We start from the raw sequence: 17,604 nt of genomic DNA, 5'->3' as shown, positions 1-17,604 counted from the left end.
CAAGCGCCTCCAGAGAGACGGCCCAGCGGGCAGCAAGGCACTCTGCAGGGATGGATGTGTCACAGCCCAACTGCCTTTAAAAGGAAAGCCGGATGCATTTACACAAGTTCTTCGCTGCAGCCTAACGCACACTTCATTTGTTTCTTCAGTGTACACCTTCACTGTCTGTAGAGCTGATGGTTTCATTGCTCATTAAAGAGCTGTACCTGATAAACAACTTTCAACTGCTATAAACTTATTTTTTATTATTTTTAATGACTTTTTTACTGTCTTCAGGTTTTATGCTTGCATTTAAGCAAGAAGAGTTGCATATAAAATTTAGTTGTGTCTTCCCCTTTAATATTTTTTCCTTTGAGGTTTCTACAGCTTACAGAAGTTTTATTTCCCAAAGAAAGCCCAAGGTTTTCACGAAATTCAAGTTCTCACGTTCTCAAGTTCTTCTCACCTAATAAGGTGCTTCTGCCTTCTAACGTATTACTTCAACATGATAAAACTCTTTCAAGGTTCAGTGGGAGTTCTATTCTATGAATAGGCAGTTTTTAGCCATCCTAGAGTAAGTGTTCTACTTACATAAGATCAATAGTTACATTGGCATAGTAAACACTCACAGGATTATTTTTAAACAAACGTCAAGGTCTTCTTGCAATTAGTGCTCTTCAAAATCACTGCAGTACATACTCTTGCTAAGCAGTTGATATGTTATTTGTAAAAATGCATGCGTTATATAAGATATAAAAGAGTTAACATAACGTAACACCACGTGAAAGTACTCATATAAAAAAAAATGCATGTGGGTGTCCAGAAACAATATACTTTGTTGGACAGCTGTGCATCTATGTAAATTCTGTACAATTTGTAAAAAGTAGCTCCAGAAGACTCGCTTCACAGTTCTCTAACAGCCTCTGAGTATTGACCCTTCATCTACCTGTCCCACACTGTTTACTTGATCACACTGCCCAACAGGATACTACTGGAGCTTTAGGCAGTTGGGGTGGTAAATAATGGGGATGCAAACCTTCACAGATTGTGGCCAAGTTACCTAAAGTTGACGTAAATGGGAGGCTGTCTACAAACTTCAGATCAAGCGCAAGCATCCCTGTTAAAAACATTTTGACAAATGTCTACCTGTCATTTGATACTGCTGCGTGACAACTAGAAAACGGATGCAAATTGATGTGCACAGCTAAGCATTTCATGAAGACGAAACTGAATGCTGAACTGTTACTCGCAGGGAAGAGTTGATTTGACTATTCTGATTAAAAAATATTACTGGAATTATGTAGCATATCGAAAGGATTATTTTTCAGCAGCTTCTGTTAATTATTTGGATGAACAGCTACAAAGCATACTTAGGGCAACACACGCCAAGGTTCCAGAAAACGACACTAGCCAACAGTAGTGTGTAAGCTTCCTGATTAGAACGACCCACAAAATGTCTGCTGTACAACACAAATAAATATGAAAGCAACTTTGGTAGTATATATCCCAAACTCAACTTTAGAAGAGATGGGGTATGGGGAATCGAGGAAGAATTGTGATGAAATGCTCAGGTGCATAAGCAGCATTCATTTGCAAATCCATAAGCAAACAGAAAAATTAAGACCAGTAAAGTTCTGGTTAAAATCATGTAACATTTAGAACAGTAACCTTTATAATATCGGACTAATTCTCAAGGAAGTAGTTTATTTGGAGCATACAAGAATAGTATCACACTAGGAATAAAAGCAGAAATGCAGAGAAACGGGCTGATTAAAAGAGCATTCGTTTATGCTGTCTAAACATGAAATATGCATACGAGGCATTTCAATCTAGCCAGATATGCCAGTTCCTATTTCTGTTATCACTGGAAGGGCAAAGGATTTCAAAAAAGAATTGAACCATAGCTGAGGTTTCTGTTTCAAGTCCTGACTCACAAGCTTCATGTCGGAAATCACATTATTTCCTTTAAAAGTATCCTGGAGAACTAGGTTAGCTCTGCAGTCAGAAGTGTGCCAGGTATGGAATTCCTTGCAGCCCTCTGACATCTAACATGTTTCTTGGAGGCTTCTTACCCCCACGGTATGAGCCCAGCTCGATACAGCTGAGTCTGCTGTATCCTGAATCTTTAACAGGACACACTAAATTGATACTACTAAAGAACACAAAATACTTAAAATACAAATATGCATTGTATTTTTGATACAGCACACAATATGTGTAAGAACATTCATCTGCTAGCAAGTTCATTAAACTTCCAGTTTCGTCCTATGCAGTTTACCATACATCGAAAATATAAGCCAGAATTGACAAACACAGCATTTATATTATCAGATAAACTTAATTTGGAGTCAGAACAGATGACAACACTAGATGAAAGATAATTTGGTGCTGTCTATGCTTCAAAGTAAGTATAAAGTAATGCTGGCATAAATCTAAAATACAGAAGCCATTCCTTTCAAAGGACAGCTTTAAAATGATTTCAGCTGAAGAGAAAACAAAGCACTCTTGTTCCTGAACAAGAAAGTCCACACATGGACTTCATTAGGAAGAATTCTATGTAGGCAGTAAATGAGAACATTATCAGTAAGCGGTTTGCACTTTTATCACAGATTTGATAAATCTGAAGAGAAGTAAGAAGACATTTAAACCTACTTACCCAATTTTTGTTTTCTCTTTAGTTTTGGATGAGGAACCAGTTTTTGGCTTTTTGCTTTCCTTGTCCTTGGGTTTCGATTTAACTTTTCTACCTTTCTTTTCCTCTTTTCCTTCAGCTGAAACACTGGGGAAGTTTTCTGGACTCATTACTCGTGGGATGTTTCTCTCTCCTCTCTCTTTTGCTTTTGCAATCGCTTCAGATATTATGCGATTTGCCTTCTCTTGTTTACTTTCAGAGTCTGCTTTTTTCCTCTGCTTCTTTTCAGACATTGCCCTCACCTGGGTATTCTGTGACTTGGTATGTGATCCTGAACCATCAGTCTTCTTGGAGGAAGGAGGCTGCGGCAAGAGACAAAAAGTAAACAAAAAAACCCTTATTTTAAGATACTAAATATTTCTTAGAAGAAAAAGTGCAAGCTTTTTAAATCCGGGATTAAACTTGCAGAGACGCATACAGACACAACAAAGAAGGAATTCTGCTTTTACCACAGAATGGCGTGGGTTTCAGAATAAGTACATCAATTGTTGACTTTAAACAACCAGTCTATGTCCTAAAATTAGTTTTAAAAAAATCTTCCCCTAATTCTGTGAGCATTCTTTCCTTCTCTGTAGTTCCTCACACCGATCCGTAGCCTTTCAAGCATTCCCATACATTTGATGCACATCTCCAACATCCCCAGAAAATATTCTCTTCATAAAATTGGAACAAACCAAGACCTCCCCAAAGTAAGAGCATTAGCATCTCTTCTTTGGTAAGATACCGGGGCACAAATACCTCAGAGCAAGCATCATATCCACAAGGCTTAAGCGGTGCTAAACAGAATCATTAGAACAGAATCAAGATTTAAAAAGCAATCCAAAACCAAGCCTACGCTGCTCTCCCTGATAAAAGGATCAGAAAGCAGTATTTTTATTACGACCAACATAGCGCCAGTATCTGAGTTAGAAAATGTACGTCCTGTTTTGATTTTCAGGCTTTTGAGTGCTATTTCTCCAATGCGGGGCTGTTTACACGCAAGTGCAATGCCCCAACCACCAGGCTCTTCACAGACCAGAAGACATGTTTTTGCTTTCTTCCCCTCCCCCTCCAAGGAATGGAAAGAATTTCCTATTCAAACAGACAAAAACCGGCAGATAACACTTATGTTACATTCTCACCCGTAAAGGCGCCTCTGACTACAGCACGAAGAAAAGCCACCAGGAATTTCCAAACACATTTCCAGGCTGAATCCAGTGCACTTCACTGGATCCATTTTCTACCCGCGCCTCATCAAAGGCAGAGAGCGGTGCTGCGGCAGGGAGGGAGGCCGGCGCGGGATCACTGAAATGCCACCTCAAGGCCTACAAGCTCTAACAAATAACCATGGCTCGAGCAAACAGCAACAAGCTCAAGATGGCGATGCAGCACGGCTCCCGCCGCAGCAGCCAGTAATAAGGAAGGTTATTCAATCCCATTAGCCTTTTAGCCCAAAGAACCCCTCCTCCTCCCACTCATTCAGGCTTTCACTTACCCTTCCTCTTGGCCTCTTCACTGAAGACATTTTTGGCGTCAGACAAAGGCTTGCCCTCTGCTTTTTCAGCACCCCAGGCAGTGCTCAAGAGAAAAGCATTGAAAGAAGATTGCTAAATGGCCTATTTAGCAAGCTGCAGCCAAGATATGCACAACCCTCCACAAACGCACATTGTGATTTATCAACATATTCCTCCCTTGGTGAGCACACAGCCGCTGATCGCCCGGCGCAGGTAGGGCAGAGCCTGCCCGCCGCCCCTCCAGAGCAGGATTTCCAACACAGCTGTAAGCAGATAGCCAGATTCCAACAAAGCACAGAAAGAAATGAATGCACAAAGCATCAAAATGCATCAGCATGAATATTAGAGATGTCGTTAAAAATACTGACTCCTTCTGCGGAAGTAGGCCAGCAGATGGTGCTACCAGTTATTATTCCATTAGGTTCTGCAATTTAACCCCCAAAGGACTGCTCTTCCCTACATGTGGTATCGGGATTAACTCTTCCTCTTCCATCTCCTGCTGTAAAACTGCAAATACTATTTTCTCTTAAGCTGAAAACTGTGGGAACTGCGTATTCCTGTGGCCAAGGCTTCCCTGCAACATGACGAGTCTCGCATCGAGATGGAGAGGCTGCAACACAGGCATTAAAACCTTGGGCTGTGGCCTCAAACATGTTTTGTCCTGCAATATATCTTTTACTTTTTTCTTTCTGCAATTGAATTCTGTACTCCAAACAAGCAACAGCGATTACGTAAGTGTCCTTTTGCAGAATTCACAGCTTTTTTCAGAACAAGGAGGAAACCCATACCCTGCTTTTCCCCATCCCCCCTCTGCCCAGACCATCACACACCTTGTGATGAAGGCCTGCTCGATCACACAGGACACGGCCAGGTGATAATCTCTGCCTAATAAAAGGGCTTTAAGATGCTATTCTAATAGACTCGATAAGTTTTCGTTCTATTCTTGTCAACGTATTAAAGAGAAGAAAGCAGCTGGTACGGTTTTCTGATTATTTTTTTTTTAAGTCATTAGAAAAATAAGAAACTTTGACATCATTGCTATTCCCTATCAACATCCTTGCTTTTCTTGGAAGCCCATTTAAGAAGAATCAGGAAATAGATTGGGATATGACTTCTCTTAGGATTTTGGGACTGTTCAAGAATATGTCTTGATTGGGATTTCACTTCTTCAGCCTTATTTCAAGATGAACTTCATTGTTCAGTGGTACAGATACATGGGATGAATTTTTTTAGTTCTCAGTGTCATTACCTTCAAGTATATTTCTGCAAACATGCAGCTTAACTACAACGACAACTATTAAATTTTCATTTTAGTTTTTAGAACTGTAGCAAAGACACTTTGATGTTACGGTTATCCAACCTATAACAGAAATTGCAGTCATTTATCTCTCAGGGTTACAATTTCATAGCTTAGCAAAATGCTAAATAATGTACTATTTTAGCATTCTGAGATCAGCTAAATAAAATAAAGGAAGTTTCCTAATGCACTCTCAGTATAATTTCATCTTTCAGCCACCAGCTACTGAAGCTGGTAACATCAGAGGATTTTAAACATACACTGAAACCTTCCTGAACCATTCTGGGGCTGAGAAAAACAAACAAACAAACAAACAAAAGTGCCAAATTAATTAGTGGGTAATAATGGCAATGGTAGCTTTTTGGCAATTTTCTGAAGTAATCTTCCTAAGCATTTAGTTGCCTTAAAAAGAAGTTTCTTATGACATACCTACTCAAAGCTGCCCCGCACATTACTCCTCACCAGCTTCTATTACCTCCCTCATGTAGAACTGGGAGCATTCTGGTCGAGGTGACTGGCTGTTTTAACCTGGAGGCTGACCCACTACTTCTTGGGCCATACTATAGCTTCTATATTAAGTTACATGTCCTGCACACCAGCAACACTAAGCTGTTTGTTAGAAAACTGAAAACATATTCTTTCAGTTTTGCTACGAGCATTTCTACCATATGAGAATAACATCCATGAAGACGGAGGATGACACCAGCCAGCTATCACAAGCTAAATAAAGCTGCAATGAAACCTGCATCAGGGAAGTCACCACTGTCACACACACAAACAAAATCACAAAGCAACACAATTGTTTTGAGATTACAAGAACCAGAAATACCCCTGCTTTACAAAGAACAGTATCTGCATGTACCTGGCAATCAAAGCAACGTAAGGATCTAATTCTGCAGGGGTCTTTTATTCTGAGTATTGATTAAATATTTAAAAAAAGTACAGTCATAAACAAACAGTTATAAATTATCATGTACACTGGAAACAAATCCCCAAAAGCTGCACCATGTACAACAAAAAGGGCGAAGTCTTCTGCCAAGCAAAAAACACTCCCATCACTGAGAAGGGACACAAATCAGACACCCCCAGGTGCACATCTTTTTGCCAGCAGCGTACAAACCTACTCCATCCATCAGCACTGAGAGGAATTTTTAACTGAAGAAGATGTAGGAGAAAGTGGAAAGGAAAGCCCCAAGGCAGTCACGCATTTACAAAATGAGCATTTTATTTGTAAAAACAAGCTTCTAGTTTTCGTGGTCGCGAAGATGGTCATCCAAATATAGCTGAACACTAAACAATGCAGTGATTCAGAACAGCTCCAGGTATCTTCTGCTGCTAACAGCTTCAGCAAACAGCAGCCAGTGGCACTACTGGGGCTCAGTCAGCTGCCCGCTCTACACTGAGTCCTGTGGGCAGCAGGAAGTGTCAAGAACCACAGCTCTGTATCAGGTTCATGCTGCTGCCACCCACAAAAGCCATTAGGAGCAGCACGTATGGGCTGTGCTGCTGTTCACACTGAAGGGCTATCCTTAAGGGATATTAAGGGTGGAACAAGTAAGACAACAGCTGTAGACTTCACCACACGTGCCTCACATTCACAGGAGATGGTGAGCACCACTATTCAAAGTACATAAGCAGCATTCAAAGACTCGAACACAGTTTTAAGAGGTAGAAGGTACATTACACATCAGATTGGTATCTTAATTAAACTAACGTCAAAACAATCAGGTTACTGGACAATATCCAGAGAGGAAGTCATTGATCATCCCATTTCCTACCAGTACTCTGCTGAAGGCGTTCTGCAGAAAGGTATTTCTGCAACACCTGCATGGCATTTGCAAGACAGGCACTTCACTTGCCTAAAAGTACTCCCCACAGCAAGGGGAAACCACTGCCATGAATGCTTACAATCAGTTTTCTTCTTTTCCTTTGAAAACCCAAACGCGCTTCAAATTTGTCCTACAACATTAAGTAGTTTTTCCACATCCCCTGTGTATCAACTTCAAAGGAAGCCCTAGGAAGAAAATGTTTTTAACGTACAAGAAGTTTCCATCTCCTAGGAAATCCTCCCAGATCCTGCCTTACCTGCTCCATGAACAAAACATCTCTTCTGCTTTTGCCAGAACCCATGGCCATTCATGCTAGAGCAGGACTGCTTTCAACTCTGTCCGTGCACAGTCTTTATGGTCAAGTCTCTTTATTGACTTGCATCCATTCTCTATATCCTCTGAGGACCTGCAATGCCTTTCCCTGGTATTTTAGTGTATCATGCATTCCTGACTTAATTATATTCCACATATTTATATTTTTTTAAAAGGCTCTCACTCATGCATATGCTCATCGAAATACTAGCTAAGAATTAAATAATGATCCTACCTATTGTAGAAAACAGAAAAGCTAAGCTTTACACTTGCAGTGCCTCTGAAGATTCTTTTATTTCTAGTAGTAGGAGGCATCAGCAGGAAGACACGACCACTAAGTACTTTGTGTCCTGAGTGAGAACACAGTTCTTGCTCATCTACCAGGACCTGAGGCAGAACAAGATGACCTTGACATCCAACCACGCTGAAAGCAGCTAAAATTAGCCACCTGGAAACCTGATCCTCTTGCACTGCCACTCCATCATCTCTGTCCATGTTAATTCACAAACAAGGAATCCCTTTGTGCATGTCAAGTCGCTGAAATAATATCAATATCCCAGCTACACCACAAATACAGGAATCACCTAAACGATGATCAGTATTGTGCTTCTGCCCAAATCAGATTGTCATTTATTTTCACACTGTGATCACATCAGAATTTGAAAACTGCAAATGCTTTAAGCTATCATACTTCCCTTCAGAATTTTTATTCAAGCTTTTCACAGAATAGCCCGGATTGGAAGAGACCTCAAGGATCACGAATCTCCAACCCCCTGCCACATGCAGAACCACCAACCTCCCCATTTAACACTACTCCAGGCTACCCAGGGCCCCATCCAACCTGGCCTTGAACACCTCCAGGGATGGGGCATCCACAACCTCCCGGGGCAGCCTGTTCCAGCACCTCGCCACGCTACAGTAAAGAGCTTCCCCCTAACATCCAACCTAAATCTTCCCTCCCTCAACATAAAACCATTTCCCCTTGTCCTGCTGTTATCTACACTTTCAGAGAGTTGAACTCTTAGGAGTTTGAAGAGTTGACTTTTAAGTCTCTTCTTCAGCAGCTGCCCCATACTACCTACCAAGCAAAGAGCACTGTCCATGGGGTTTTACCATTTTCCTTTCTTTTGGGAGGTATATATTACGAACAACTGTGGGGAACAATTAAGAAATGAACCATTCTAAGCTGCGGTTCTTGCAATATACTGATAATATTACTCATTCTTCTCTTTCTTATTATTGTCATTAATAAATATCTATTTCAGGGACACAGAATTAAGAAATAGACACTTGAAACCTAATTGAAATTAAGTGTTACAAATAGATAAAAGAGCAGGAAAAAAATTACCTTGGTTGTCTCCTTTATTTGTTACATTGATAAACAAGTGTCAGTGCAGCTGTTTAATCTGTGTGTAACAGTCACCTCAGAATGTAAATTTTGTTACCGTAGTCCATAAGTTAAAGCACGTTTACCTCAAGGCTTCAACCAAATATTACATTTATGTGGATGACAGCACAAAATATAAAAAGACAACCAGCTGTCCCAGTGCCCTTGCTGCTTTTCCACATGAAGAACCAGTAACACCGAGTACTTGTACTGACCTTAGCCCAAAACTCTGCGCACTTTTGCACGTTGGGTATCCCACAGGAAGTACTGCTACACTTGACATGAAACAAAGCTGTTGAAGAAAACGCAATGATCACATCCAAGTCAGCTGGAGTTGTGGATGCACAACAGATTTGAATTGCCAGGGTTCAGATCAGTTGTAGAGTCATTCCACACCACTGCAGATCTTGTAAAGCCTCTACTGCCTATCCTATGGATCCAGAAGTTTCAGCTTTATTTCCAAAAACACACAAACAGATCCAGCAAAAAAAAAAAAAAAAAAAGCACCGCTACCTGTGGTACTTTTCTACAGTTCTGAATGATTGTACCTGCCAACATTTAAGTAACTCCAAAGCCAAACAAACAAGAAATCAAACCCAACCATCTAACAAACCAACATTTGACTTAATACTCTACAAAACAAGTCAGGTAAACGCACAAGATATTTCACAAAGTACTTATGGACAAGAAAAGAACACAGTTCTGATTTGAAGTGACCGGTCATCAGAGTTCAAAAACCCCAAACAAAGCCCTACAAATATATTGATCCACTGAAATCTCAGAACAAAGGCAGTCTTATAATGTACATGTAAAAGTTACCCTCTACTGGTAAACCTGCTTTTACAATAGGAAAACTTCTGTTTAACAGGTCAAGAAGTTCAGACAGCTTCCATAACTGTCCCTAGTGGGATGCTGCAAAGCTTCTTTTCTGAAGGCCTCTTGAACTCCAAAGAAATAACAACATTAACTGAAACAGCACTAATTTTCAGTCTTTCACTGCTGAACAGTCATCAGTTGAAGTAGTCTCTCACAGTGCTAGAACTTGATCAATAACAATATTGGAGCCAAGTGGGATAAGCTGTTTATTTTGCTTTGTTCTGTAGGAAACTTGGTATTCTCTCATTTGACTTATTTTTGCTTTATGTTTTAAGTACAAAGTAAAGAGACTCTTTGAAGGGATACCAAATGTAAATGTAAAGTACAACTAGGGTTGTAATTAATAATTTGTACTGCACTTCAGCACATATGCTTTTCTGTAGACAAAAATACTAAGATGTGTCTTTCCTGAACTCCTCAGATTTCAAAAGCAAGGAAACTTAATAAGCCTGTTCTCCCTTAGAAAAATGCCAGAATAAGACTAAGATGGCACTACCTCCTAACGTTTCTAATACTGAAAACAAAACCACAACATAAAATAGAAGCAAACAACAGGAAATCTCAATACGACTTATCTGAAGATTAAGTGATAAATATTCAAATATTTATTATAAAAGTACACGAACAATCACCACCGAAATAGAAACACAAGCAAAGCAAGTTGTCCTACTGCAAAATGATTCGGTATTCTATCTTCCTGCATTGTGAGCACAGGGTCTCTGGAAAATCTAACACATAGTAACAAAATGTAGCAAGTAAAACTTACTGTTGGCAACATTTTCTATTCCTGCTACTATGTGCTGAATTTTAAAAGAGCACACTGAGAGCAACACGGATAAGGCAAGCAGAAAAGTGCCGCTATCACTACTGTGGACCACATCCATTCACAGCAGCTTTGAGTCATCAGCAAGCTTGCTTTTACAGCTCCTCAATCTGAAGCATCCCTACAGCAACCAGAACCAGCACAGAGGCACAGTGTGAAACTTAAGATGGCAGTGCAGAGTAGCAGTCCATTCCTCCGCTACCATCACCCAATGGGATGCTTCACAACTGGACACGCAAGACATCCTCATGTGCTTACAGTCAGGGATAACTTAGCTAAGTATAACATGATACGTAGCTAAGTTTATCCACTACAACTTCATCATATCCCACTGGCTATCCCAAGGCAATACATTATTAATACCTTCACCCGGCTGGCCTGTTTGCCATGTTGCTCAGACCAGACCAACAGGAAGATACACTGAATGCTCCCTGCAACTGACAGAATAAGGAATGCTTTTGCCCCTTATTAAAGCAGCTTTGATAATCACACTATCCTTTGACTACAGACTTAAAAGAAATATTTAGCTTTAAAACACACAGCTAAGCTCTCAGGTTACAGTTATGCATGCATATTAAACTTCAAGTGACAGCTGCTCAATTTTTATCTGGCTTGCCGCAAAAAAAGCAAGGCGGCACAACTACGTCAGACAAGTTGGCACATTTATGCTTCCAACTTCCCCACAATTTCTAAGTCATTAATTTACTTCAGATAAATTAGAAGAACAGACATCTCAGAAATGCCCCTTCCAATGCCATAAAGTAGACAGTAGAGATCTCAGTGGGGGAAATGAAATACAACCTCCCTCCTTCTTAGGCCTCCAAGAATCCAAGACTGCTACAACCACTGTGGCCACCAGCTGCAAAATCCACCACTTGGACACCAAATCATCACATACGCATTCTTTCATTTTATCCTCCCACAAAAGAAATCCTAAACTTCCTCCAGCTAAAGCAGGAGCCTCTCTAGCTCCCTCTGTTGCCTCGTAGCATCCCAGCACAACCAAGCCAAAGAACCACGGAAACCCTACTGTAATCCATATTTCTTCAGAAGGTATTTGGTACGAGTGACCAAAATACCCATCCTTCACACCTATTTTTATTCTAGCTTTAGTGTCACATGGCATTCAATTTTCTATTTTCCCTGTACTACAGGATTATTTTAAGCACAATATTGTACTGAACTATGATTGAAAGGGAAATTTTTGATGTACAAATTAAAATGCATTCATTTTGAAGGTTTAAGGAAATTGTATATTCACAGAAACTCGGGGTTTATCATCTTCCCTTTTTCAAAGAAGTTTAATATAGCACATTTATAATTTAGAGTAACATATCCTGAAAAGCCTCTAATTACTGTACTTCTGATTTCTCAAACCTGTTTCAATTCTATGTCTAACAAAAACAAAACAAAAGACTGCTGTAGTTAGCTTTCTAACCATCAACTTCACAAACTACTGCTTTCTACTTTTTTTTCTTTTGATGTGCTCAAACTTCCATCCTAAAAGTAAGACAAATCTGCAAGTTCAGTTGTCTGAAGTCAAGAAGAATTCACAGGCTCAGATTTAAGTACAGAAACAAATCTGATACGATGGTCTAAAACATCAGCTTTTCACTGACAAGAAGCAAGGCAGCCTCTAATGGGAAAGATTCTTTCAGAAACTGCCTGTCTGGAAGGGAACAAGCTCTGCAGTAATACAGCAGCTTACTTGAAGGCCTTATGAGTCACAAGAGGAAGCTAGCTAAGCATTTGCATTTTTTCAAAACTGCAAGAATGATCAAAAAGCAAAGTGAAGGTCTGAACAAAAATCTTAGCTTGTTTTTGCTTGGAGACCCAGAGAACCAGTGGTATTCTGTAATCAGAAACCACATTTATTAATTCCATCTGTAATCAGAAATAGGGAAAAATTAATCCTTGAGATTAAATATGCTCCATTCATAATAAGTTCACGAGAAAGAGATGCTGCACACAGAACTTACTGAACGCGTTAAGTTTTACTCTCTACCAAAAGCTTTATCCCTTTTTAAGCATAACTTTTACAACAGCTCAGACAAGCTATCACTGACCTACTGGAACTGTTCCCATCTTCAGCTCAGTATACAAATGTATGCAGTGAGGCTGTATCCAGTAGATGCAGGCTGGTTATTTAACAGCCCAACTTACGGGTGCACCAGATACAAGAGCAGCATCCCCACCCCATGAGTCCAACAGAACAGCAGTACTGGCCCATCATATCTGAGTGCCCTCATCCTCCAGACAGCACAGTAATAGTATCCATGTCAATGACCTGATACCCAAATGGACACCAGCCACAATGCACACTGTGAAACAAACACCATGAAAACTCAAGACAATATTGCTCGATCATTACAGCTACCTGCACTTGACTACATACATTATAGATCCCCCCTTTTGCACGTATAAAACTTCCTCACATAAAAAACTGCAGAGAGAAGCAGGAAGAAAGCTGCATAGACTCAAAAGAGTTGAACATGTGAGGCAGCTTTCATCTGACTGATTCACTGCACACCCAGCCTTTTTCCCAACATAAGTACTACCCAGATTTACAGCCCCGAGTTTCTATACTACTTCAAAAGTATTCAGGTTTTGGCCACTGTTTACTTTCCAAAGTATTAAATCAAGATATTTTGTTTACTTTTACATTATTATTTTTTTAAATACAAGAGAAAGAACCCTTAAAAAAAAGTTGACTTTAATGTAAAATTGCCAAGATTTTGCTGCAAAATCCTGCAGAAGTAGTTGCTACCTGTTGGCTCACATCCCAAACTGCCACCATGTTTCTGCACTTTTTATCCACGTGAAGTTCACTACTGTCACAACTTCCTCATACTCTCCACCAAACTCTCAAGCTTCTCTTCTGCCCCAGACTGAAGCCTGCAACTCCTTCAGCCACAGCATCCAGGAAGGGCTGCAAGATGCTGAGCCATCTGTGGGCCAGCTTGGTGCACCCTGCTCCTTCCAGGCAGCTGCTTCATCACAGGGGAGGAAAGCTATGGGCAAACAGGCAAGAACAGTGCACAACTAGCACCGACCTGCCCACCTCTGGGCTCTGCACCTCCCTGCAATTACCCACAGAAAGCAATAAGGCAAGCTGGGCCAGGTCAGAGAAACAACAACAGATTCAACCGAACACAGACACAGGTTCTCTTCTATAACTTCTTCTAGCAGCATAATTTATCAACTTCCATTGAAATTTCTGTAAATTTCACTTTTGAAATTGTGAAGTGAAGCAGCTTATTCGAAGTATGAATGCTGCTGGAACAGAGCACTGTGACTGGCTGCAGCCTTGGGCAATGCCTGCCAATGATTCTATGATATAAGCACTCTCTTTACCAAAAAAAAAAAAAAAAGAACCAAAAAGTTAAAAACCAGCATGTATTTTCACTGCTGATGGCAAAACAATGAAGTGCAACAAAAGAAGACAAGAGATGTGAAAGAGCTATGATTCCATTAATAGGAAGACAATAACTATCTTTAAATCAAAATAAGCTATGTATTCAGAAGGACTTGCAAGCAAGATCTCCTTATTTACTTTTATTCACTAAAAGCAAATAAGTGTAGAAGTTCAACCAACCTGTGAACGTAGCTTTTTTTTTTTTTTTTTTTATAGGTCTTCAATATTACTAATTGCAGCATAACAAATATCAGCATACGGTGCACATTAAAAGACACCAACATAAAAATAAATCACTTTTCCCAATTTAACAGCTAGGAAGTCACGTATTATCATTAAAACCAGTGTTGACTGCACAGCATACTTCCATTTAAATCAGAGGGGGCAGACATCTGCCACTGAATTCAAACAAACCTACGTCTGCCCCATCAGCTTCAAGGAATTGCTCTGACAGCTTCCTATGCCAGGGTTCAACCTCCAGTGCCAAAGTGGTTCCCCAGCATAAATTAAGCCTAAAAAAACACTTCTATTGAATAGTTTTCAGAATTACCCCGATCAACACCCACTCCCTCAGTAGAGGAGGGAAACCACATGCCCACAGAAAAAGCTTTTATTAAAAAGGCACTGGTTTGAAAACAGAGCTCACAAGTCACAGGATACTACTGGAGACCAGCAGGATTCAATTTCAGGCAAAGGAAAAATCCCACAAGGGAAAAACTAAACTGTCTCTTTCCCAGAAGCCTACTAAAGAAGTTCTAGGCTAAGAACGCTGCATCCAAAAGCTTCACTGGAATAGCCACAGAAAACAGCAGGGAGCATGAGCTTCTGGTAGGGATCGACAGATAAAAGAAAGAAGCATAACAGTAATCTTCTATCTCAGCAGAACCTGGCTTTCAGCACAAAAGACAGGACTAGACCCAGCGAGAAGATCAAGACAAATGATTTTCATACCAAAGGCAGCAGGAACCACTACCACCAGACAGCAAGCTGGCACATTGGCCACTGACAGCACTGCATGGCAGAAGCACATCTCTGGGCCTCTTGCCCCATCTGAGCATGGGTCACTCACCTGCTCTGAGAACCTCCCCAGTCAGTCAAAGCCTGCTCACACGTGCAGTTCAAGTGTGCTAAGCCAAAAAGATGAGCAGCCTGGCCCCATTAAATATGTCTCTTGTAGAGGACCAGGACATGATCACATTTCCTAACACCATATGACTACAGGTGAAAGAATACTCCATAGGATAACATAAGTTAAGAGCTACAACACAGAAAATTCAAAATAAATTTGGCTTTTTTTTTTTTAATTGCTCTTTTAATGAGAAGTTCTGACTTCAGCATTGCTTCATGTAAAACAAACTTTAAGAAACATTTTTGTTCAGCTTGTACATTTAAAACTTCTCTCTACTGAATTCCATCAACAAAGATGAGATGCTAAGGTGCCTTTCCCTGTCCTTGTATGCATATCCGTGCCATAAGATGACGTAGCCATGCCACTGAGATTTGTGGGCAGATGTTCTTTGCAATGACTGCCACTGGCATGATATGAAAAACCACATCAAAAGCCATTTAAAACAGGGAAGGTGGGGGAAAGAACAAGAGAGCACACTTGTGTATGTCTAGAAATCACCTTCTAATTCCGACATGCTTTTCATCGCAAACAAAAATCCCCAAAGGAAGAGATGATGCAACACCTGTCTGACTGAACATAATCAGGGCTGACAGGCATCAAACAACCCCTTCCTCAATGACAGCTTCAACAGGACAAGTATTTCTCCAGTATGAACACACAGTGAGTTACTATTAGAAATCCACCATCACAGACATAATAGAATCAAGACGGCATGACTTAAAATCAGTGGTCCCGAAGTCTAACTATTTTGGAATAATCACAACAATACATTGAGGCCACAGAGAAGTTGGCACTTTCGCAGTGTTTTTCTCGCTTGTAATGTAGCTTGTAACAGACCAGATGTTAAAATCATGCTTCAGTTTCACAGCTCTAAGTATTATTAAAACATTCAGCACTGCAATGCTTTAGGACTCCAGAAGCAGCTTTAATAACTTAAATTTTGGAGAGCTTCCCCGGGTCTGTGTGCACAGTGCTCCACTCAGTGTTTAAGCAATCCCTGATGCTGCTCCTGCAAGTACACTTGTACTGCAGCCACAGCATGCCAACCTACAGCTTGCTGCTGCTACAACCTGGGAGCAAGGCCTTTCCAATCTCTATTTTAAGAAAACAACCAGATTAAAAACTTTGCTTTCTCTTCCTGAAACAATGTTTCATGCTGTAATAAAAGCAAACAAATGTTCAGAACAAAAATATTTGAGATGTTTTCTGTAACAGAAAGGCCAGCTCTTTTCTTTCTAACACACAAACTGCAATTATGCCACGATTATTCCCTAACGTAGGACTTCCCAATCTATAAAGCTAGTTCTGGTTTGCTGTTCAGCATGCTACTGAGTAGCATTACGTGCACACATACAATACGCTACCAACACTGAAATTACCTTCAACTACAGACTGACTCCTGAACAGCAGTACCCCCAAGTGGGAACGCTTTCCTAAGATACAAATGGAAGTGCCTTCACACTAAGACACAGAGAGCAAAAAAAGACAGAACAAGTGCAAGCACGAGCTAAATAACCCATGCAAAAGAAAGCCTGCCACACTCAAAAAATAAAAATAAATACAAATTATACTGTGTTCAAAAATATAAGGCTTGTCAACTGCTCCTAGTCTGAAGCTACACTCCTAGATTCATTTATCAAAATTATTCAAATCAACAGATGACTTCTCAGCTCCATCACCCAAGAAATCGACTCACTTGTATGCATCATCCTTAAGAGCTGCCAAATTCAATCCACTCTCGAGAGTCTTTGAAATCCATGCAGCCAGAGGCTCGTGCAAATTTTGTACCTTGAGGAACTAGCAAGACAAGAACACCTCTCAGCCGTACAAGGCATCTGGGTGGACAAAGCACTGGAAGCTGTTCTGATTTATGTGTTTAGAATTAACATTACAGCCAAAAGAAACTGTAAAACATGAGTGCACAAAACACACTGACATCTGGACAAAAGCCACATCAATTCCAAATGTACTTGAGATTCTTTGCCTTCAAAACCACAGTACTCATAAACTCATTTAAAAGTTCTGCTTCCATTTCCAAGCACTCTATGGAACATCACTTTTCTACAAACTGTCTCAAGACGAAATGCAATTCTGGAAGTTGTGGAGGCAATGGTGTGTCTGAAGCCATTAAAAAACAACTCAGATTTGAGATAACAGCACTGGACGGATCAGTACTCACCACTGGTACCAATGGAAAGTCCCACCATGAGCCCACTCACACCCACTTGGCATTTGTGACTGCAGCATACAATGACTTGGGCTGTACTGCCAAAAAACGAGCTTCCCATTTCAGCACTCCTTCCCTCCCTATCACTGCTAATACACAATGTTGTACATGAAGCACTAAAATGAATCAGGAACTTTTACCCCTT

The 17,604-nt window shown here is 40.4% G+C and overlaps 1 protein-coding gene across 7 annotated transcripts in view; it reads right to left on the bottom strand.

The window, feature by feature from the left end:
* The window catches only part of CHD9 (chromodomain helicase DNA binding protein 9), a 79,088-nt gene that overhangs the window by 41,402 nt on the left and 20,082 nt on the right, over positions 1-17,604 (bottom strand). For 6 of the 7 annotated variants that reach the window (XM_042876902.1, XM_042876901.1, XM_042876904.1 and 3 more), the window contains exon 5: positions 2,636-2,973. In XM_042876902.1, the coding sequence (XP_042732836.1) occupies positions 2,636-2,973 (338 nt within the window). Of the gene's footprint in view, positions 1-2,635; positions 2,974-3,792; positions 3,994-17,604 lie in introns of those variants that run through there. The other variant, XM_042876907.1, reaches the window with a different exon arrangement.

The sequence above is a fragment of the Lagopus leucura genome, unplaced genomic scaffold, assembly GCF_019238085.1.
Source record: "Lagopus leucura isolate 7727_CA_CO unplaced genomic scaffold, USGS_WTPT01 Super-Scaffold_100017, whole genome shotgun sequence".
Classification (NCBI taxonomy): Eukaryota; Metazoa; Chordata; class Aves; order Galliformes; family Phasianidae; genus Lagopus; species Lagopus leucura.
This window is presented reverse-complemented; position numbering and strand designations above follow the sequence as displayed.